We start from the raw sequence: 24,012 nt of genomic DNA, 5'->3' as shown, positions 1-24,012 counted from the left end.
GGAGATCCGAAGAGAAACTTTTCCTCCAGCGTACGTAAAGCCGTTGAAAGCTATTTCAAAGCCTTGCTATAAATTGACATAATCTAAGATTATTAACTTAATTAAGTGTAGTTGATAAAGGATTAGAGCCGCGAAGATTGAATTTCCAGACGTAAGACATTATCCTTTCGCAAGCAACTAAATGGCTATTTTAGTTTCTAATTGTGTTCTTGCTTGCTTGTCCCTCCAAAATACTGAAACGTCAGGAGAAGAGATGATAACTGCGACAATTTCCAGTTGTCGAACTTTGTTAGACTATTCCCAATTTTAATTCCCTCTGGTTGAATTCTTCCTCATCTCTTCTTTCTTCGGTTTTATTCGAGAGAAAGATTGGGAAGAAGGCGATGGCCGAATTTGCAGAAGCGGAGATTGATCGCCTACCCGTGGACCTTATTGCTCATATATTCCTTTATTTACCTTCCTTCACTGATTTGGCCCAGTGAGTAGTTCTTTGATTTGGGTTCTCTAATTGTTTGATTGTAGTAGTAGAATTGAACTTCAGTTGTTGAATTAAGATGCTATCATCTCTCATATATTTCTGCTGCGCTTCTTGAACCAGGGCGAGTAGCGTTTGTTGGAAATGGAGACGAGCGGTGAAGCAATCTTTAGCTCGAAAAGAGTGCCTCAGCTTTGCTGGCTGGAAGATGGATGACGAGTCCACTGCCCGCCTCGTCGCTCTTGCTTACAACCTCAAGGAACTCGACATGTAACTCTCTCTCTCTCTCTGTTTTGCACAAGATGTATAGAATTTCTTTTCTTGTTCATTTCCTGATCATTGGGCTTATACCTTCGATGATTTGCCATTGACTCCTTCTAGAATACCTTTTTTCTTATTAAATCAAGAAATTAGGGCTACTTTTTTCTTTTTCTTTAATAATGATGATGATGGGATTCTTATTATATAACTCAATGCTCTGCGTCTTTGTATGGTTTTATTTTGAGGGATGGTGTGGTGGAGGTATATTTTAACTTCTGAGGCTGCACAGGCCTCTACAAGGTGCATCAAATTTAAAACTGAGAAAAAGTAGTTTTATTGGGTTACTAGCTTTCGGTGAATGTTTTGATAAATTAGGTCCCAAAAGTTCATATTGTCTCTTAAGCATTTCAGTCTCAGTGTGGGTTTCCAAATCAAAGGATATGCTCACTTACTATAATTTACAGGCCCAGGCAGCACTCTGTCCCAAGGATCATTTGTAAAGCGGAAAACAAATTTAAGTACTTATTTGTAAAATAACATAAGCAATGTAGTGAATTTGTGAAATTATAACTGAATATTTCATCCTCTCATATTTTCATAAACTGACTGTGGTGCTGAGGAACAAAGTCATCTAGTAATTTATAAATGGTGTATGAAATAATCACTCAATTATAATGGTTGTCATTTGCTTTATTTTTTTTTGTCAGTTCGAGGAGCCGTTGGGGGTGTCAGATAACAGACGATGGTTTGTATAGAATTTCTTTGGCAAAATGTATTAGCAACTTGACATCAGTATCCTTGTGGGGTATGACTGGAATTACAGACAAGGGTGTCATTCAGTTGGTATGTGATCATTGCATTTTAAGTCACCTAACTCTGATGAGAGTCTCTTGTTCTGTGTAGTTTCTTGATTATCTGTAATTTTGTATTACTATGTGGACTAACAAACCTTCTTCTTTTGTTCCACATAAACACATTAGCATTGTTTTTTCAAGAATTATTAATCAAGCCTATATCTCAGTTATATTTTGAACGTATGACAGAACTCTTTCTGTTTATATTGCACTGAGTTACTTATCTTTGAATTTGAGTGTCTTCCTGACTCATGGCTTGAATTTGCTGTTGAATAACCTCACCACACTCAGGCATTCAGATAGAATGGAGCATTGATTTTGAATATGTTGTTTGAAGCTCTTTTTGGATCTCCAAAAGCCACAAATATATCAAACACGGAGTGGGTTAAGTGATTTTAGTTATAAATTGTACGGCTTTGAAAGTTCCTGTGCCTCTCTTTATCTGAGAACATACATCTAGTTGGCACATAAAGTTTTGGTTTACATACCGCATTTATTAAAAGCCAATATTGAGGACCATGAAAATTTTATTTTGAGAATAGTCAAAGAAGTCTCATGTACAAGTGCCAGGGGTAGGCTGGTTGGGATTGCAGGGTGATCTTCAAAATTTTATTTGAGGATCTGGAACCTTGTCTATGAGTAATAATCTGCAGTGATCAACTAGTATATGGTCTTGGTATTAGTGAACCCCCTTAACATAGTGAGACCAAAGCACTCTGCAATCTCAAGCAGACTGATACTCAGAAGTCAGAAGAACTAGAACTTATTTTATATACTTGAATCTTGTAGAAATTATGGAGCATAGAATTGTCGATATTGGACACTTCCACCTAAATGGCCTCTCTTTTTTTCCACTACGGAGGCCTGGGTAGTATTGGGAGTGTACAGTGAGGATTTCCAATACAGGGGCTGGAAGAAGCATGTCAGGAGTTATTGACATAATACATTGATGTATTCAATATACACATTGTATTCACTGGCCTTATCTTGTCATTCTCTTTTCCTACTCCAGTATTGATGCTTTCTCCTATTCCTCTTCTTACTCCTTCCGTTACATGGTATTTTCGAGGCTTTTGTTTCTTTAATAAGCCTGTGACGAAAATAGTGGAACTGTGGGTAATTTCCATTCCATAAAGTCTCACTAATTCTCTTCTCTAGCCATACTGGTGGAGCTATATGGCGGCAATGGCCATCCAAACAGGGTAGCTTAATGCCTCCGAGAGGGTCTGATTAGTGGGTACAACTTCTGGGTGTTTGGAACCTTCTTAATACTTGTACATAGATCTATAGCATGCATATCAATAATTATGCTACAGTCTTGTCCTGTTATTCCCTTCTGTTGGCATGTTGTTCCTCTCTCCAATTAGCTGTAATACTCCAAAGTTGACAACTGCTTACAATGTTTATTCCTTTCGTATTTGAAGTGTCTTTCCATTTATATTTGCTGATCGATTTTTCTATTGCAGGCTTCAAGAGCTAGTTCCTTGCAACACCTGAATGTTGGTGGTACTTTTATCACTGATGAATCTCTATTTGCAATTGCGAATAGCTGCCCCAATTTGAAGGTGAGTTATCTGGTACACAGTAGAATGCATGCTCTGTAATTTAGCTTTTATCTGCACACCAGCAATAACTGTGTATTAGTGTTCTAATTGGGGAAGATATGTATCTTTTTATTTATCTTGGTGGTATAATTGTTATCTGAGGGTCCATTGCAGATTTGCTATGTAAATCATCTCCCTGCAATTCTTTCTTTTAAAGGTCAAAATCATTTGAATGTATGAAATGCTACTCTTTTACAGACTATAGTACTCTGGAGTTGTCGCCACGTTACTGAGAGTGGACTCTTCTTCCTTGTGAAAAAATGCCGGAAGCTGGAGTCGATCAATGTTTGGGGGATGAGAGTTCCTGTAGATTGCCTCATCGCTTTGCTGACAATAAGTCCTGCTCTTCAGATAAAGCCTGGAGGAGTACATCCTAATGCTGAAATAGTTGCTCTTTTGCCCATTCACTAAGATTCCTTTCGGAGTTGCTCCTGTTGCACTTTGTTCATAATTTGTTCCTTGTCTATTATCGTGTAAACTCATTGACAAAATTCTTGTGTAAAGAACTCATGTAAATGATTTGTTGTTAGATGAATTGCAAGTCTATGTTTCTTATGAATTGAACTCATGTAAAATGTTTCTTCTAGTGCTCCGTTTAATGTACATATTAGGGCCATAACTATTTACTGCTTTGGTTTGGGGGTTAACCTGTCATGCTTTCTGAATCCTAACTCTTGATTTAAATAGGATTTGGAATTTGTTTTTATTGATTTAATTTTTCATCATGAGGAAAATTGAACAAATTTCCCTTCAAAGGAAACAAGAAACATCATACCAATCCTACCATGATGGATTTTTGCATTAAATAGTTTTATTTGATTTTAATTAGAATGACAAAGTCTCTCTATCAGCAGAACAAGAAAAAAATGGTTTCAGAAAATCAAGCTGAAAGAAATCAAAGCTGAAACTGGATTCATTTACATGCGGAGCTTCTCCACTTATCTGAAATTCTAGATAAGCCTATGGAATATTTACTTTCAGAAATAGTTTGCATAAGGAAAAAAACTTTCACGAATAGTTCTTGGAAATTTCCATTCTCTGGTGTGGAGTTCATCACCATGCTGATCTGGGTGTGTAACTCGGTTTTCTTAATATTTTATTATTATTTGGGGTACAAAGACGGTTAACTGGTTAAGGGTATAAATGTATAATTTGCTATTATACCAAAGAAAAAGAAGAATAGTTTTTGAAAATCTTTTTTTTTTTTGGAAAGGAACTTTCGCGAATAATTTTTGAAAATTGATTTCATGAGAATGAGTCTTTTCTCTTGGTAGTATTTAACGAGAATGAGATTTGATATAAAAAGGCCATTACTAACAATGGAATTTCCGAAAGAGGGCTTGTCCAGTGAGAGACTCACCATGCGATGAGCTAAGTCATTAGCGTAACTGAGGACAGATAAGTAATTTAATTGACCACATTCCTTCGTTTCCGTCGTTGAGTTCCTTCTTGCTATAACCCTAAAAGCAAGTATGTATAAAACGTTTTGAGACCAGCCGCTGCAAATTTCTTTTGAGTTTTGCCTGCTGCAAGTAGGGTTTTCGGAACGAGAGAAGGCAAGATCATACAATTCGCTCTCATGGCGACAACGGATTCCGTTCAATGCTTTGGACGCAAAAAGACTGCTGTTGCAGTAACCCACTGCAAGCGAGGCAGGGGTCTCATTAAGATCAATGGCTGCCCTATTGAGCTCGTGGAACCGGAGATTCTCCGATACAAAGCATTCGAACCAATTCTATTGCTCGGTCGTCAGCGCTTCGCAGGAGTCGACATGAGGATCCGAGTACGCGGAGGTGGTCACACCTCACAGATCTACGCTATCCGCCAGAGCATTGCCAAAGCCCTTGTTGCTTACTATCAGAAGTATGTCGATGAGCAGGCGAAGAAGGAAATCAAGGATATCCTCGTCAGGTACGATAGGACTCTCCTTGTTGCTGACCCGAGGCGCTGCGAGCCCAAGAAGTTTGGTGGTCGTGGAGCTCGTGCTCGTTTCCAGAAATCATACCGTTGAGAGGAGAATGAAGGCGGGAGGTTTTCATCTCTTTTACATTTTTGCTTGAGTTATATTTTAGTTGCAGCATTGCTGAACGTCTTTATAATGTTGGTGATCGTTTTTGTGTTGTTGGGATATTTGCGAAGACCCTTGCAATTCAGATAGTAGTCTTTTTGTTTGTGGTGGGAAATTATTCCCCATTTTTTTTTGGGATGAATTATGAACTAGAGATTTCACTTTAAACGGAAATTACTTTTGTTTGTATAGTTACGTTTTCGTTTTAAGGCTTAACAATGTCAGCACACCTGATTTTATGGATAGAATTCTGGGATTGGGTGCTTACCGATTGTTAGGATTTATGTATTCCATTAGTCGCTTTATTGGATTTGTTAAATTTCCTCCCCGTTCCTTATTTTTTTCATCTGGGGACATTACAATTTAGACCATGATCTGCTTCTAAATACTGTTAGAAGAACTTACTTTTCATTCCTCAGGTATATGAAAACTGAATAGTTTTGGTCTAGAATAATTCGAAGGGAGAAAACTCTACTTCTTGATAAGTTGTTTATGCTAGAAATTCTTTAGGAAGTTTCAAATGTTACACATTTATTTTTAGTGACTACTTAGGTGAGACTTCAGAGATTTTATTGACTTTGGTTGCTAGGTGAGTGGTCAATGGTGTTGAGGTGTGGTGTTAGATTTGTTTAATTAAATCTAATTTTATATTAAGTTTCAAAATTAGTTTCTTATTTTCCTTTATTTTAATTGATTTTTATGTGTGTGGGACTCATGAGTTAGGGATTCATAATTAGGCTCTTTAAGACCTTTGTCATGGGTAGTGAGGTGGGCTATGAATATCAATTGGAATTGATATGAGAGCCTTATAGACCTTGATCATGGGTGATGAGGTGGGGTTGTTTATTGGATGGAATTTATTTCGATTCAAGTGTAGGTTACCATGGACCTCAAATACCTATGGGCACCTTCATAACCATTCATGACCATTATCATGAGTAGAATTAAATCAATTGAATCGATTAACTCTAATTCATAACCATGAGACAAATAAAATAATTGATTCTCCACTTAGTGGGGAAGGTAGGTCAAGGTTATTGATTCTTCATTCAGTCGAGGATGTGGATGAAGACAATTGATTCTCCGTTTAGTGGGGGAAGTAGGTCAAGACAATTGGTTGGCCCAATTTATGACCATAAGGAACTTAAAGGGTGTAAGGTTTAGTCTTGGGCCTGTATAAACCCAATCCCATTCCTTGCATACAATGAAAACAATACACAATGTATTTGTGTTCTTGTTTACTTCTTTCTTGCAATATTTACATTTGTCTTGAGTTTATTTTAGCTGTGTGGGTATTACTTTTGGCTCCTTGGAGGGACTAGAATAATTGCTATATCTTTTGGTAGAGGTTGTTTATCTTGGAGGTGGTGGTGCAAAACGGCCTTTGATAGGAGGGTGCATCAACTATACACTAGGGAACACCAAAAGAACAACACGACTAAGAAGATTTAGCTGAGAAATATCAGCATTAAGGTTATAACTATGCATTGTTTAACCTTTTCAATGATGATTGGGTTTGCAGATAATCCAAAGGAATTTCACACCCACTTCCTTGCTGACACGGTTCTGTGGCCTTTGGGGTCTGTCGCGTTAAGTAATGTAGAGCTTACAATATGTGCATTATATATAACACCCATTGTAGATACTGATGTCAGACGTGTACCATTTGTATATTAAGTCAGGAGCAAGTAGACGGTTTTGGTAAATCATAGGACTCCCAGCTGAACAAACGACATCAGTTGCCTATATTTAGCTAATTGCAGGGCACACATTACTGGAATGTATTTGTTAGTTGTTGAGAGGCTATGCTATTCACTTCCAAATCAACTCTTATTGCTCATACTTTATCCTGCCTAGTTTTTCCATTCATTTTACCTCTTTAAGTTTTTTATCAATTGATGCTTCTTAACTGTCCAACATTTCACTCTATTCATCATGGTTGGTCTTAGACTGTTTTGTAGTACCTTTTCCTTTTAATGTTATAGGAATAAGCAAAACACACCCCACTCTAGATGCACCTTTCAACTTCATATTTCTGTTTTAATTCCTCATGAAACATTGTATTGAATGTCACCTTTATACATATGATTGAGCCTAGATGGCTTAAATAATCACTTTGCGGAATCTTTGTCTGATTAATTTTCATTTCATTGCTCGTCCATGTATTTTATCTTTGATCCATTATCTTAGTTCCAAGTTTGGTCTCCATTTGTCTCATTTTGCATTCATCCTACTTTTGTTTCATCTATCAACGCAAAAATCATACATGAAGGAACCTCATCTCAAGAGTCTCTGGTTAAATCTTCCATGCGAAGCACAGACAACTAAGAGCTTAAAACTGTTCCTTTATACAATCCAGTTGTAATTAAAATTCACCATCTTCCCCTCCACCTTTCTTCCTTCCCCCACACTCCTTGTTGCTATCATTCATATTTCTGTTTGGCCCCATATATTTATTTGAGACACTAATCTTCTTTTATACTTCTAAATTAATTCTCTAGGGACACTATTTTTTCCTAGGTCGATGTAATCCATTCATATGATCCATGTTGCAATGTCTAAATCTTTCCTTTTGTCTTCAAAGTAAATAGTTTATGTTGTAGTATGTACAAGAATGGGGAAGGTTACTCTAGGTCTTCCCTTAGGGGGAAAATAAGTAAAATCCGTCTCGGAATGGTAGGTCAAGACTTCTTGTGAAATTATCATCTGGTGTTATTTGGTAAGATGCAAAGTTAGATCAAATTAACCTAATTCATTTTAGGGTGCTGAATCTGCTTTTTTGGAAAAAAGAAATGGGTCAGCAGAGTACTAGGAAGAATGTCAATCCCGTTTCATGTGCCATGACTTGTGATTCCAAGGCTGGAAGAGCGTTTCTGGTTTTAACAAGTCCTTTGAGAGGATCATTTTGTGATTAATATTTTTGAGATGCATCTATTGTCCCATGGAAGAGTTACAGAAGTTTGTGCCTTTTCTTTTTGGAAGACAGAGAAAAGGAGGCTGGGGGTTGGGTTGGTTTGTTTTGAGAAACCGTATTACTAATAATATTAACAGAGACTAAATATCTTGAGCTAAGTTGTCAGTGGCCAAGTTCAGTCAGTTTGGTTTTGGTGTGAGTTATAGGGAAACAGATACATCTGTTAAGGAATTTTTGGATTCGGCTTTGCAGGTTGTGTTTGTGTTATTGGTGTATATGATGAAAAATCCAAATTATTGGTGTATATGATGAAAAATCCTGAATAAATTTTAGGTCAGAGATTTGTCGACATCAAGTTTGGTAAAAGAGCGAAGTTATTAAAATTTTTTTGGTCGAAGTTGGTGATTGATGAACACAGTTTTTTTTGGGGGTAGAATTGACAAGAACACACTTGCTCGCTTTGAGTATACTCCTTTCTTTTTATGTAAGATATTTGCAATTGCATTATAGACCTGAAAGAAAAATTGAATAAATGATGTATTTTACTTCCTTAAAATATAAATTTTTCAGAAAGTGCTCAATGAACGATTAAATTCAGCCATGTGTTCTGATTTTTATCCTCTCAAACCCACTCTCTGAAAGTGAAAACCAAAGAAAAACACAGAGCACGAAGAGGGATAAAATCGAAAGCCCCCTATTCTATATCCATCATTGTCACAGAAATAACTGCAATCCGAGCAAGGTTCTAAAGTTTTTCTCCTCTCTCTCACTTCTTGTTTTGGAAGAACTTATCAAATGTGATAAGCCAAGTTTTCTTACAGAACCAGGCCAAAATGCGTTTCAGGATTTTGGGGTTGCGTAGGTTCATTTTTTTTTACCTTCCACTTTTTAGCGATACAAATTTGTATTGATCAGTACACAAAATGTATTAGCAGTGAGTGATTCTCTGGTACCTCGGATTTCAGACCCAAGTTTGTAGATTTGAGATGGAGAAATCTCATATTCTTTTCTTACTCCCATATGAAAAACCAAAAGATCAAGCTGAAACTGGGAAGAAGAAAGTAAAGAATTTCAGAGAAATCAAATTTGGGAACACAAAAGAGAGAAGGAGAGTGTTTAAACGAAATTCCACTCGAGTTTCAAGGAGATAGGTTTGAAAGATTTTTCTGATCCACACCGCATGTCCTGGAGATTGCACAATGGAATGAAAGTAGAATTGTTGTATCTTTCTTTTTGAAGATTGTAAAGCCATCTTGGACTTAAACTGAGTTTCCACGCTTCGTTGGAGTGCAGCAAGAAATGATATATTTTCAATGGAGTCCTCGTACCATCTGTTAAACAATTCAAGGGATTTTTGCCCTTCACAAGTGACCTTGCCTTCTACAGTGCCAGCATGGGGATTTTTATTTGGCATTGTCAATATCCTCGCTGTTAAGATTGTCTTTATTTAATCATTTCTTGAAACCATAGGGGATCCATATTCAAAAGGAAACTTAAATTGGACTAAAAGTGACTTGGACCAAACCTCAGGGGTCCAAATGAAAATTACCCTTTTCTTTATTATGAATATGATCTTATATAACCTGATTCTACTGAATCATGATTCTTTAGAAACATAATTCTAATATTAATTCAAAGGAATTGCGGAACCAAATACAACCTTGAGTAAAATAAACCATAGGTGAACCAAAGCTTGTGGAAATCAAATCAAATTGAAATTACTTTGTATGATTACGGTTTCCTAGACCCCAATTCAAGGTCTTCGTACTCTCGATGGCTACTAGAGGTACCTATTCCGGCAGCACCACACTTCTCCTCCCAAGTTTGGTTTGGTTGGCATCCATTTGGCAATTGAGAGGATAGGATGGAGGAAACCTGATGCATATGGGGTGGCATATGGGCTTAAATTTGTCACGTTGATTCGAAATGAGCTCGTGAGAAAGACACACTACTTTGTGGTGATGAAGGTCATTTTTTACGTTTCAGGATCATTTTGAGGGCGTTTTGGGCATTTTACTGTTTTTAGTGGCATTTTCATAATTTTGTGTTTTTTATTTTAGGTTTTTTGGCACTATAAAATCATGTTCTGTGAATCTTGTAGAGAGTAGTTGAATATTGTTGTTTCTGAATAAACATTTGAGATATAGAGTTCTCCATTGTTTCTATCCATTCACCTGTTTGGCCTTGTTTCTTTATCGTTTCAACATCAATACCCCTGGATAGAGAGGATTTTGATATGTCTAGAACTTGTATTCATTATGTATTCATACCCATTTAGAATAACATATATTAAAAAAACTATACGAATATCATCCACATCCGATTGAATCAATTTGAAAACTAGCAGGATAGAATATAATACGGAGCAGATATGGTATTGCCACTACCTGATCCAGATTTTAATCCCTTCACACCTCAATTCAGCTTGTGACATGTGATATTTTGTAGATCAAACCGTTTTAATCATTCTCCATCCTCACAACTACACTTGTTGGATTTCTAAACTGCTATATGTACATTGTTCGGATTCTAATATGAAGGCTAATTCTACTTTTGTAATGAGATTGGTTAACCCTTTTTTTTTTTCCTTCTAAACGAGACTCATTACTGGGGGGAACCCCTTATTGCTATATTTATGTGAAGTATTGAGGACGGGTTTGGAACTGGCGTTGCTGTCGAGTCTATGCAACCGACTCCGCTGAACGTATCCTTAATTGTTATGCTAATTTAAAATGATTTGAAAATTTTTATTTGATTTTTGTATTGAGTTTGACTCTGGTGAGTTTCAGGTATGTATGCAAGGAATGGTTCACCCTGATCGGCGATCTGCAAACTCAGCTCCAACTTTCCCTGCCTAAAGGTGGAGTCGGAATCGTCTATGACCTAGAAAACCCAGGCGTGTTTTCCTATCACAATGTAGATATAGAAAGCGGATTTGAGAGCAAAGTCAAATTCAACGTAGGAAAAATTGTTGGGGATTCTTCCGTGATCCCTAGAGACTCCTGCAATGATCTCCTCCTCTTAGAAAGAGAATTTTCACTTCAAGAGAGAAAGAGACGATACTACGTCTGCAACCCCATCACCCAATGGTCTTTGAAGCTTCCTCTATTCCTCTGCGGCAAGGGTTACCATATTTGTCGACCATCATTGAGCTACGACAGTTTGAATAAAAAATTTAAGGTTTTGATCATCTTAAAAGCACCTTCAAGATATGAACTAAACTGGGATCAAAGGTCACGAAAGTGTATGGTATTTACACTATTGGGCAACAAAGAGAGCGATGGTGTTGATGGCAATAGTGGTGGATCATGGAGAGAATTGGATATTCCTCTCACATCTAGGGAGTAATATATTGGATGATAGAAAGAGGACCGCTGACGAGACCTTTCATCTTACAGATGAACCTTGCAACTGAAGAATTCAGTTTAATCGATATCACATTACTACAATCCCCACACAAAATCCTAAGTGCATGGTTACAGTCTACACAACATGAAAGGTTCTCTATGTCTAGCGATTTGTGTTTCTTACGATCAGGTGGATTTGTGGGTTTTGAAAGATGCTGCGAAGCAAACATGGAGTAAGGAATTCAGTATCAATTGTCAATCAATGATTGATGCTGTGGAGCAAAAATGGAGTAAGCAATTCGTTAGTGCGGGTGTTCGATTACTCGGAGATAGACGTAGGCAGGATGCTTTTTGCTTTGAGGAACGGCTGTATTTTATGACAGAGAATCCTACACCTGTGATCACACCTTCTTGGTTTGCTGCAATGGACTTTGTGTATTGTATGATCTAGAAACTAGGCAGTTTAGGCTGGCTAATAAGTGTTTTGCTGGTTATCCGGTTTTTCATGTCAACAGCTTAATCGGCTTTTAGCCTTACCTTCATCTCAGTCCAAATTTGTTTCTGGAACTTCATACTTAAATCAAGCTTCATCTATACTTTTGAGTTCAGGTTACTGATTTATGATATTATATTTGTTTTTTTTTTAAATAAGATCCCATAATGGCTTCTGCTACTTAGATACTTTCACTATTATGAACTCAATCCAACTCTATATTTGTAACAATAACTAAGCAGTACCTATATTTCCTCACATCCAATCTAAATCAATCACATCTCTGCATTTGAGCATTCAAAGTGATACGGTCATCATTTGAAAATCTGTCCTGATCTGGACCAACCAAGATTGATAAGGTCTGATCAAATCCTTGTTGGATAGTGGCGAACATATTCTAATTGTAACCAGCTTCCTTGAAAGTTAGGGACAAGATGTTTTACTAGGTCAGGAAACTCGAATTGTCCCTTGAATCCAGTTCGGGTTCCACAATTCGAATACAAGTAATATTCTCTTTACAGATAAGGGTTTGAGAGACGGAAGGTATGATCATACAGTTTACGTTGAACTCCATTACAGAACTAAGGGAATCTCTTATGAAAACTATATAAATCGATTATGTCACCAAAGGTAGGTACGCTTTTGGAGTTATTCCCATTAGCATCAAGATCTATAACTTCCTTCCTTTATCTAAATCTGTGTGCTCCATTGATTTGATCGTTAGAGGCTTTACTCGACCATCCATGTCGAGCATGTTCTTGTTGGTTATGTCTTCTTAGTTGTCGATCAGGATTTTGGAGCAACAATTGGAGCCGTTTGTGGGAATCTAATTAAAAAGCCATCATGCCCACTAGAGCATAAATGCTAGTTGAGGATGACTCGAATGAGGACGGACAGGAGGTCAATAAAGAGGATGCACCCCGAGGAACCAAAAAAACTCCTCATAATGATGCCCTAGCAGGTTCATCCAACCAATTTGCTGTTGTTGATCAATTTAACGAATTTTAGAGACAATTGTTGGAGATGAACCAGTTAATTAGGGCTAGCATCCGCCAACAAGTAATTCTACCAGAAGCCACCCAATAAGATAACCCTATAAATCTAGATGGAGCAGAGGGCGATAGAGCAACAAAATAGTGAGATGGACGAGTGCCTCCGCTCGATCAATTTCAACGACCTTCTCAAAGAAATCGTGAAAAGGGAAAAGGTAAAGTCAGTGAAGAATCCCAGCCATCATGTAGGTCAGCGTTTAAGGACCCTCCTAGGAGATGATTATGAAGATCAAGAAAGTAGCTCTCCACCGGTCGACCACCGCAAAGTAAAGGACAACAATGAAATTGCGGCCAAAGGAACAAACTATGATCGATGATTCGAGGAACTTGATGAAAAATTAAAATAGTTAAAGGATTTAGGTAAAGATGTCCTATACTATGTTTTGAAAGAAGATCCTTTTGTTTGGGCTATTCAAAAGCAAATACGCCCAAGAACTTCAAGTGCCCGACCTTCAATATGTTCGACGGGACTAAATGCCCAAGGCACAATATTTTGCACTATAAGTCAATAATGTCCTCTTATAGGCATAGCCAAGTGTCATGTGTAGAATATCTCCAACGTCACTAATTGGAGCGGCATCCGAATGGTTTCTAGGACTCAAGAATGGGTCAATCTAGGATTTCAACCAACTTGGTCAAATCTTTTTTATCATGCTTCCAAAGCGGTGTAAGTACAAACAAAAGAGAGTACATCCTGTTTTCGATCAAACAAGGTCGTTCGGAATCAATTAGAGACTACCTACGAAGATTCAATAGCTTGACCATTTATATCAAAAATCTAAACGAAAAGATCGCCTTCCATGTCCTTTATCAAGGACTTAGCCATGAAGGTCTACTCAAGAGACTCATGTTAGACATGCTCGAGAATTATACAAACTTACTTGACCAATGTCACAAACAAGCTGAGATATCATAAACAATTGAGTCTAGAAAAAAGAACTGGTCATAGAGGTGAAAGCGAATAAAAATAAACTTCAAAAGATAGGAATTTGAACCTCGTTCCGACCAAGGGTGATCAGCCAGAGTCCAAGAAACAATTAGAGGGAACATACACTCCTCTGAATTCTAGTCGATTAGAGATCTTAATGCAATAAAAAGCCAAGGCTTACTCAAGTGGTCAAACAAGCTTCAGTCATGGCCACAAGAGTGTGACAACAATAAGTACCATGAATTTCATAAAGATCATGGTCATTGGATTAACAATTGCAAGCAATTAGAGGTAGAGATTGAAAATTAATCTCTCAAGGGCATTTGAAGAATTATCTTCGAACAAAACAAAAAGCTCATGAATCATCTATCAAAGATAGAAAAAGAGCAAGGTCAACCAGCAGAAAAAGGCGCAAAAGCCCCAGCAGAGGTCGACCAAGGGATGGATATGATAATCAAAAGAGAAGATGGTCCCCAATCTATACAGTGCTCAGTGGTCCAACTGAAGAATCAATCAGGCTGGCAAAGAGGAAGGCACGGTATGCGGGCAACAGTGAATTGGAGAAGTCGAATACTGAAAGCTTAAGTTAGATGAGAAGATGCTCGTTCCATGCGGTACCCAATTATATGGATTCATAGGATCGTCTACACGAGTGGAGGGAACAATCAGGTTAGACTTATGGGTTGGCGAACACCCGTGAGACAAGGTTGTTAAATCAACCTTTATGGTTGTCCAAGACTTATTGGCTTATAACGTTATCTTAGGTCGACCAACCCTCTGTGCTCTAGAAGCTGTAGTGTCAACATTACACATGAAGATGAAGTTCCCAACAACGAATTGAATCAAATGCAGTGTGGACCAAAAATCAAGCAGGCAATGTTATGTAAACTACATGAAGAAAAGAGCGAAAACAAGCAGCTCAACCATGGTTGTAGAAGTAAGAGATGATCGGAATGAAGAAACAATGCAGAGAGTTGAACCAATCAAAAAACTAGAAATTGATTCGACTAAGTTCAAAGCGACCATAGCGAGGAACGATGATTGGGGCCAAACAAGATATATATATTTAAAGTCCATATTAACCCAATTTCTTGAAGAAAACTTGATCGTCTTTGCTTGGTCAGTAGATGATATGCCCGGCATTGACAGACAAGTAGCCGAACACATATTGTGTATTAATCCTTAGGAGATTTCGGTTATCCAAAAGATAAGAAACTTCTTTGTCAAGAAGCATGAAGTAATCTGAATAGAGGTGCAAAAAATGAAGCAATCAAGATTCATAAAACCAATTGAGCATCCAACTTAGTTGGCTAATGTGGTCATGGTCAAAAAAGCAAAAGGCAAGTGGCGGATGTGCACAGAATATATCGACCTTAATAATAACTCAAAGATGGCTACCCACTTTTGAGAATCGACCTCCTTATAGATGCAACTGCTGCCCATAAGATGCTAAGCTTCATGGATGCCTATTGTGAAATCCCCCGAATTTCTAACCCTTAACCCATGATTTCAGGACCGCGTACCCGAAACCCAAGTTGGTGACAACTGTGGGCCATTCAAGTCGACCCCAAAGATTCGAAAGTGGACCCAATGCTAGTGGATGGACCTTGTGATGACTCGACCTCTCTTCTAGGGTTTAAGAGGAGAGAGAATGTCAATCATGACGGTATTAAAAGACTATTTTGGCACGTCCGAAAACCGACAATGGAGAATCCAATCGATGGGGTAAATATACCCAAACAAAGATAATCAAAAGACATTTCTTTCAAGCCATAAATCACCAAAATCGGACCTTGGTTGAGGGGTCAACCAAGGGCCGAGTTGACCTATCTAGACCGACCACCCGTCCCTAATGTTGGGCCAGATTCATGGATTTGTGTTTTAAAACCCTATTTTAAGCTTCTATTCACTCCTATACACATTTTATAATGCTAGTGCAAGTCTGAAGCTTGGGAAGGAGGGGAAATCAAGAAGAAACTTAGATTTCATCCACACAAAAGCACGCCGAGACCCGAATCATAGCGGAATCATTGGGAAAGGTGAGAGTTCTTCAAACTCTCTTCTTTAAACCTAAGTTTGTGGTTATCCTTCACCATATATGTTAGATTTTGGTAGTTGGGGTTTGTTAGATATAATGAATGCTTGCAAATAGATTTATTTATGTTTCCTTCTAGTTTGTGAGTGGTTTGTGTGAATCGTTGTAAACGATTTTGCGTTTTGACTCTCAAAAGAAGCCCGTGGACACTCGCAAGAGCCTAATTTGGGGCTTTTTATTGAGACCAAATTGAGTCAAATTGATGATACCTTTAGGACCCTATTACTATTAATTATATGTTCCCAAAGTTTTGTTTAGATTCGACTGCGTATTGGTGGTGAAATGATGATTTTTCTCCAAAATTAGGTTGAGAATGGCAGGTTTGAAACCAAATGACAAGTTGGATTTTTGTAGGATGATTTTGGATCTTTTTTGAAACCCAATTAGTTTCTAATTATTTCTCTTATTATTTCTCTTATAGATTAAGAATTTGAGATTGTTTCTCTTATACCACCGACTTTTGAGAGTGAATTTGTGACTTTGAGAAACGAAATCAAGTTGAAAGGTGAGAAATAAACTAACCATGTCTTGTATGTTTAAGTATTGCTATTTTTATTTTATTAGTGATATAAATTGCTTTAGTTGATATCTATCATGATATGCTTGTGTGTGACTTTTGCCGAACAAAAGGTTAAGAGTATATGATTGTGTATTATTCTTTCTTTTGAATCTTTTATTATCAATATGAGAATGTATGACAATGAATGAGACTATTCATCTTATTCTATTTTACCAGTTATGTTGTGGGTTCGTTCATTACCCTAGTGACCTTATGTGATTGCATCTAGACCTACGTACATGAATGCTAGGTCTTTAGAAGTGTTGGGCTAGGTAACCTTATGAGTACTACTACCCTTTCGATAGGGGTATTGAAGTCGGTTAACCGGTGATGTCAGTGGTTGGGTCTTGTGTGTCAAGCAAGCCCATTGTCATCATAGTTTTGTAGGGTTATATATAATAGATAAGAGCTTCTAGGCTCTCAAGACTGGTAACCAATCGTGAGAGTACATGAAGAGCATCATGTCCATTATATGTGGATGACCATTGTGTTAAGGAATGCGATCCAACAAATGTTGCCCGTACCATTCATAGGTGGGAAGGTATCGAACCAAAAAGGGCACTAGGCATAAGGGGAGATATCCAGACCATATGTAGTACGAGACCGTATGACATTGCATTAGGCCTAGAGTTATTATTGACACTCGCCAAATCTCATATCAAACGGTGATGTGAGAAAGTGGTGACTTATACCCCCAACATGGACTTTACCCAATAACTGTGGAGAACCTAATAGACTTCTCTTGTTGAGGGAGAAGTGACTGAGACTACCCAGAGGAGATTGGTGTTCCACTTAATGCATGTCTACCATAAAAACTTTATAATAGAGTTAGGAGCATACATCATAATCTTGCATTTAACCACATGTGCTTTGCCTTTAATTAGTCCACAACAGTCTCCACGAATAAATAATGCGTAGTTCATGGATGACTTTAAATACTGTGTCAGGGGCAAATCAGGGTTTTATTCCAGAAGTCTAACCAGTCGGTTGCTTGAATCAGTTGGTTAGGTCAATCAACCGCCTTAAGCAACCGTCCCGAATACTTTTTAGTACTTAGATGCTTTACTTATCTGATTGATCCCTAACACTGTTGTAATCTTAACTAACATGTGGAGCGGAAATCTTCCGGCTCGACCTTTCTCGCGCTAAAAATCCACTTGTTCAATCCATATGATTTTTGGCGAGTTCTTCTTCCGATTCTCAGTAAAGTAGGTTTTTAACCAACCAAATCCAGATCTATGGGTTTTAGGGCCAAAACATGGGCGATTTTTTTTTTTTTCTTTCAGAAAGGTGTACATGGGTCAGTAGTCAGGACACTTGTCCGTATTGTGAAATTATATCCTGCCGAATTTTTCGTAAATAAATCGGAGTATCAAATAGGTCGGAAATCACAATGCACGCGTCCCAAATGTAACTAAGGAAACAAGGGCAAATCAGTAATTCCGGTGACCACATTTTACTTGATTCCTTCTCGCTAAAACCCTAGACGAGGAAAGTATAAAATCTATTCAAGCTGGCTCCTTCAAGTTTCTTCGATCTTCGTTTGCTAAGGCAATAGGGTTTTGCGAGAGCGAGAGAAAGATTCCATTACCCAATTTGGTCTCATGGCGGCAACGGATTCCGTCCAATGCTTTGGACGCAAAAAAACCGCAGTTGCAGTAACCCACTGCAAGCGAGGCAGAGGTCTGATTAAGATCAATGGCTGCCCCATTGAGCTCGTGGAACCTGATATTCTCCGCTACAAAGCCTACGAGCCAATCCTGTTGCTCGGTCGTCAGCGCTTCGCAGGAGTCGACATGAGGATCCGAGTACGCGGAGGTGGTTACACCTCGCAGATCTACGCTATCCGCCAGAGTATTGCCAAAGCCCTTGTTGCTTACTATCAGAAATATGTCGACGAGCAGGCGAAGAAGGAAATCAAGGATATCCTCGTTAGGTACGATAGGACCCTCCTTGTTGCAGACCCAAGGCGCTGCGAGCCCAAGAAGTTTGGTGGTCGTGGAGCTCGTGCTCGTTTCCAGAAGTCGTACCGTTGAGAGAAGAATGGCTGCCGAAAGGTTTTCATCAATTTTCTACTTTTTTTTATATATAGTAGCAACATACTGAACAGTTTTTATAATATTTGCCGTTGATTTTGTCTTGTTGAGACAAATGCAAAACCTTTGCAGTTTGGATGGTAAGTAATTTGTTTGTGTGGTGGCATATCATTCTGCATTCTTCTTTTGGTCGAATTATTAACTATTGCTTTTAAATCTAAATAGAAAAGGCGTTTGTTTGTGTAGTTCTGTTCTTGTTTTATGGCATAACAACGTCATTACAACTTACCCAATTCTTGTTCACTCGTACAGATTGAACCGTGGGAATTAGGAAATTTGCTGATTGTTAATATTTTATGTCATATGTCGCTTATTGTACTGGTGCTTTTTTAATACTAAACATACCATTCGCAAGGGTTGAACCCATGACCTCTCCATTGAGAAGAATGGATTTTAGCACTCGACCAACCCTGCATTGGCTATATGTCACTTAGGTGATGCAATTCGATTATTTTGAAAATTAAATGGTCTTTTAATTATCTCATAGGGTCATGTATACTCTTATGTTGTTCTAATGTTTGAAGATAAATCTTTCTGTGAAGGCTTTATGGTTAGGATGTCAAAACCTGTTTCATTTTGCTGACCTCGTTTAGTTGCATTTGATTGAGAAGAGTATTAGTCAAGTTGAGCATTTGTGAATTTTATTAAGGCATTGGTGCATTTTATATAGAGGTGAAGAAAGTGTTCAGGTTATTATTTATATTGCACAAGTTGCTGGAGGAGTATGAGATTCAGGATTTAAGTAGTGTTAAACAAGTAATCTTGAGTATGACCTTAGGGGCATAGTCATCTCTTTTTCTGTTAAGAACTATGTTCAGTCCAATATCCTAGCACCCTTCCTTTTCTCCCCTTCCAATTATGTGGGGATTTCTAATTGATAGCAGGTTTTCCTCCTCTTGATATAACTGAAAGAATCTTCTTCATGTGCTAAGTATATGAAAATTGAATATTTTTGGGGTAGAAGGATTTAAAGTAAGAAGATTCTACTTCTTAATAAGTTATCTATGCTGGAAATTATTTCAAGAAGTTGCAGCTGTTACACATTTATTATTAGCGCTTACTGATCTGAGTCTGCAGAGGTTGGTTAGCTTTACTTGTCGGGGGGATATTGAATGGTCTAGAGGGTGTAGCATGAACAAAATGCAGAAGACTACTATAGGTATCTCCTTTGGGGAACCCCTTCAAATGTTAGATCAAGGCTTCAAACAAAATTATGGTTATTTAAGAATAAAAAACATTAGTTCTGCTATCATTACCAAGAATATTTGGTAACTAACTCAAAACATTAAGGCTATTAATCTTATTCATTTGATGGCATTCAAGCTCAGTTTGTGGTAGGGAAGAAATGGGTCAGCTAATCACTCAAGAATGTGATTCCTAATACATGTGACAGTGACTTCTTGCTTATACTAGTAAATGAGTGTTAAACTCAGCAGCAATTAAACAGTGGGTTTTAGAAAACCTTAGGACTCCCAGCAGAATAAATTGTGTGAAAGACCAAGTCAAAAAGTATAAACAGTCTCCAAGAGATTCAAATTCAATGTTTAAATTTGAATTCAAATTTAAATGTAATGTTTGTAAAATTTCTGAATTTCCTTAACCAATTCTGTTGTAAACGTTAACTTGTATAATAGTCCATTCTATTTTGAATTTCTTTATATGTACAGAAGACTTACCCCAAAAGGGTAAGCAATCATTCCAAGTTAAGTCTCATTGTTTCATGGTATCGTAGCCAAGGTTTTGGATTTTTTTCTTAGAAACACCAAATTTTCAATGGCTGGTCTTTCCTCTACTAGCACCCCCTTCCCAATAACCAAATTGAGGAACCTTTTTCTATTGATGGAACAAACTACCTTACGTGGAAGTAACCATTAGAGTCCATTTTTTATTACTTATATCTCATGGATCACCTTGATGGCAGCAATGCCAAATCAAACTATTACTATTGGAGAAAGACATACGTCTAATCCAGCATTCTAGACCTGGAGAAAGAATGACCACTTTGTTTGAGCATGCATCAATGCTACCCTCACATTCTTGGGCTCCAAACATCGAGGGATGTATGGAATGCTCTTGTACAACTCTTTCAACAATAATCCACTTCTTGAAGGACTTTGCAGTGAACTGCATAGGATCAATTATTTATTTTCGTAATAAGATAAAGGAGGAACAGTGTTGCCGAAAAGGAATACAATTTATCTTTAACTAGACTCTTCAATAGAATGATGCCTTATAGTCTTATTTTACATAGATAGATTAAGGTCAAAGCCTTAACCTTGAAAACAAAATGAACTCAATAAGCCTATTGGAACATTGACTGCAACCCTTACAACTGCTTCTCTGTATCTAGTATCTGTGTTACTTTTTGGAGCTGTTGCAACCAGAAAGAAGCTTTTGACAGACAGGTAGAGTATTTTGCATTAAAGTTGGTACCATTGCAAGAGAAGTCATTTTTTTTTCTTTTCCTACTTTTCAATTGATAAGACCATTGTGTTTGTTTCCTGCTGTCTGAATCACTGGACTCCATTGGCAGTTGGTTTTTTCCTCCCTCCCCCTCTTTTCTTCTCCCCCCTTCCTGATTTTAGTGATTATCCATTCTGCTCTATTGTCTAGTAATCAACACCCCTGCATGAAACTGGACAACATAATGCTCAAGGCAAATAATGCATAACAAGCTGACTTTATGGAAACAGTTGGAAATTTTGATGATTTATTTTGTGTACAACATCACAAGGTCAACCATTTTCTTATGGTTTCCAGGTTATAGTGTGAGGTTACTTAGAGTTCCAATTCTCAGTAGGCTCCTCCTTGATCTGGCTGGTCATTTTCCTATTTAACTCTTTCTTTACAATGCAGTTGCTTCTTTGTCTGGTCAGCCAAAGGAAAAGCAAAAGGAAAAAGAAAGTTAAAGGAAAAAGAGAAGAAACTCTAGGTGCTTTTTGTTTGCTATTATAATTTAATTTATGCTGGAAGAATATTTGTGAAGAATATATGCTATTATAATTTAAACAAAATGGTCATTCTTTCTCATGCTCAAACATCTGATTGTTAGAAGATGAAAATTTAAGTAGTACTCAAAACTCATGAATGAGTAAAGTGTGGCCAACTTTTCAAAGTGTCACTATCTTACAGAGCAGGGTGAAATGAACAAAAACACTATATTAACAGTTTCCTCCAATTCATTTAAAGATATTCAGAATAACAAATTGAAAATGATGACTAACAAGGGGGTGGGAAAGTTAAAGACATATAACATCCTAAGATTTTTTGTTTCAGCCCCCTATTGTATTCTTCTTCTTTTTTTTATTCCCCCTCCCCTTGTCCACACACCCCAACCCAAAAAAAAAAAGAAGAAAAGAAAGATCCATTCTCTAATATCCTCTCTTTCTTCTTATCTTTATTTTGTATTATATATTTGAAACCAGCCTAGATCCAAGGGATCCCGAGGCGATGAAAGAGCTTTGTTAGGTTACAGCTAAACATCCATCGTGAGTTCAATTGCAAAACTAAAGGCTCATATCGATTCTGCTGGTCTGAAGCGGGTTCTACTTAAATGCAATATGTGCAGGAACATCATGACCACCTCTGCAGATGAATCTCAGTTCTTGAAATTCTCACTCATCAATGCCAAGAACACCACGGGATCCGTGTTTATACTGGATATTCTCTCCTTGCTCTCCTCGGTGACGGAAAGGTAAATTGAAGACCAGAAGAACAAATCAAGAACAGGTCTTCAGCAGGGTCAAACCCTTTCAAGTTCTAGGAATGGTTAGGCCCCAAATGTGGTCACATCAACGCAACAAAACGCATAATTCCGGCAAGCATGTATTAATTCACAACAACTAGCCCAAGAGAAGCCAGCCAGAGCATGAAATAAACTGCCTGGCTTTCAAACTGGGTCCCCTAATCAACACAGCAGTACCTTAACCCCACTAGGTATTTGACTCAGAGAACTGGTGAAGTTTCTTCAATAGGCAAGTTCGGAGGTTGAATGGTTCCATTGGAGACCGGTGCCCTACGAAAAGTCAGCAGGGAGAGAAAAACACTTCACATCTACAGTAAAGCAATTTCATTTTTTATAAAAAGTTTCTAAAGGGTAACATTGAACCGAGGGAGGAGCCAAAATGGTTTTATGGAATGTATGTGGGATATCAAATGAAGATTCGACAATCACCAAAAAATTGCAACTAAAATATATAACTCATATTGTCAATGGGTACATTCATCCAGAACCCTAAGTAAAACTGAAGTAGCCTCAATTGCGCAAGTGCCAAATAGCCATGATCTTGATCATAAGCAATCTTTGAAGTAAATACGTCCTTTGTAGTTCCGAGCATGGTGTAAAACTATTGAAAGGGTGACCCCTATAGTTTCAAATGGATCAGATGCATTGATGACTGTTGATCTGGAATCCTGGATCAGAGTTCCCAAAAATCTCAAATTCAAGAGCGCTGCAGCTGTTGGATGCATGACCAGATTGGACTTAAACTTGGATAGAAGGTGAAACTTTATGCGGAGAAGTCATGTATGAAGCGCCAACTCCAATGGCTACTCTGCAAGAAATAGAGGGCAGCCATGATAAATATAGATGAAAACTTAGAGAAGTGGATTTCGATATGAATTAGTGGCAAAACCTGAGACCTTTAAACCTGGTAGAGGGCGTCGCTGCTTTAAGAAGACTCTTCTGGTCGACCTTTTGATGTCTCCCTGCTTGGTTTGGTGCTCTTCTCCTCTGGTTGCCATGTACCATCACTCTTTCTTTCCCAAGGTCTCGATGACCAACTCGTGGACGCCCAACTGTGCTTGGAGTTGGTGAGCTTTTGATGATGCATACTCTGCCTTCCTCTGTTGGTAATTCTTAGGGTTTTGGTATGTTCCTAAATGTCATCCAATCTTGCTGTGCCCAGTAAATCAGATCCTCTTCACCATAGATGAGAGAAACTCGGTCAAAAATGAATGTATTCAGAAATGTATATGGATACAGGACTTGGATTTTTGGGTTATCAGGGTCTTGCGTATTGATAATACCCTAGCAGAAGCGATTCTTGATATCAGGGTTTAATTTAGTTTTCAAAAATTTAGAGGCTATCAATGACAGGTTTCTGTACATGTAACTTTGACTAATTCTTTATTACCCAAAAAAAAGAGAAATAAGAACTTTGACTAATCTTTTCTTCAGTTCTTTCAATAAAAAAATATTACATAGGTCAGGCCACTCTTATTTATTTTTGGAGATACGTTTTGATTTTTATCAATTTACATTTCA

At 37.8% G+C, this 24,012-nt stretch overlaps 3 protein-coding genes across 3 annotated transcripts; all 3 read left to right on the top strand.

Moving 5' to 3' along the window:
* The first annotated feature begins 127 nt into the window (after positions 1-127).
* On the top strand, positions 128-3,972 carry LOC149018063 (F-box protein At5g67140-like). Its single transcript, XM_089152385.1, has 5 exons — positions 128-478; positions 599-745; positions 1,444-1,579; positions 3,057-3,155; positions 3,393-3,972. Exons 1-5 carry the CDS (start codon positions 384-386, stop codon positions 3,603-3,605), a joined length of 690 nt encoding a protein of 229 aa, XP_089008511.1. The 5' UTR covers positions 128-383; the 3' UTR covers positions 3,606-3,972.
* Positions 3,973-4,670: 698 nt separating this feature from the next.
* LOC149018062 (small ribosomal subunit protein uS9-like) lies at positions 4,671-6,576 on the top strand. Its single transcript, XM_089152384.1, has one exon. The coding sequence runs from the start codon at positions 4,774-4,776 to the stop codon at positions 5,203-5,205; it is 432 nt and encodes a 143-aa protein (XP_089008510.1). The 5' UTR covers positions 4,671-4,773; the 3' UTR covers positions 5,206-6,576.
* An 11,586-nt stretch (positions 6,577-18,162) lies between these two features.
* On the top strand, positions 18,163-22,103 carry LOC149018061 (small ribosomal subunit protein uS9-like). Its single transcript, XM_089152383.1, has 2 exons — positions 18,163-18,707; positions 21,603-22,103. The coding sequence occupies exon 1, from the start codon at positions 18,255-18,257 to the stop codon at positions 18,684-18,686; it is 432 nt and encodes a 143-aa protein (XP_089008509.1). The 5' UTR covers positions 18,163-18,254; the 3' UTR covers positions 18,687-18,707; positions 21,603-22,103.
* Positions 22,104-24,012: the final 1,909 nt, after the last annotated feature.

Source organism: Hakea prostrata, chromosome 4 (genome assembly GCF_041222555.1).
Source record: "Hakea prostrata isolate BN-2017 chromosome 4, UWA_Hpros_2, whole genome shotgun sequence".
NCBI lineage: Eukaryota > Viridiplantae > Streptophyta > Magnoliopsida > Proteales > Proteaceae > Hakea > Hakea prostrata.
Note: the sequence above shows the minus strand (reverse complement) of the source record. Positions and strands in the feature narration are given on the sequence as shown.

Coding starts and splice junctions, on each gene's coding strand:
- LOC149018061 (XM_089152383.1), top strand. CDS start 18,255: ATGGCGGCAACGGATTCCGTCCAATGCTTTGGACGCAAAAAAACCGCA.
- LOC149018063 (XM_089152385.1), top strand. CDS start 384: ATGGCCGAATTTGCAGAAGCGGAGATTGATCGCCTACCCGTGGACCTT. Junction 746..1,443: donor AACCTCAAGGAACTCGACAT/GTAACTCTCTCT, acceptor TTTTTTTGTCAG/TTCGAGGAGCCGTTGGGGGT. Junction 3,156..3,392: donor ATAGCTGCCCCAATTTGAAG/GTGAGTTATCTG, acceptor ACTCTTTTACAG/ACTATAGTACTCTGGAGTTG.
- LOC149018062 (XM_089152384.1), top strand. CDS start 4,774: ATGGCGACAACGGATTCCGTTCAATGCTTTGGACGCAAAAAGACTGCT.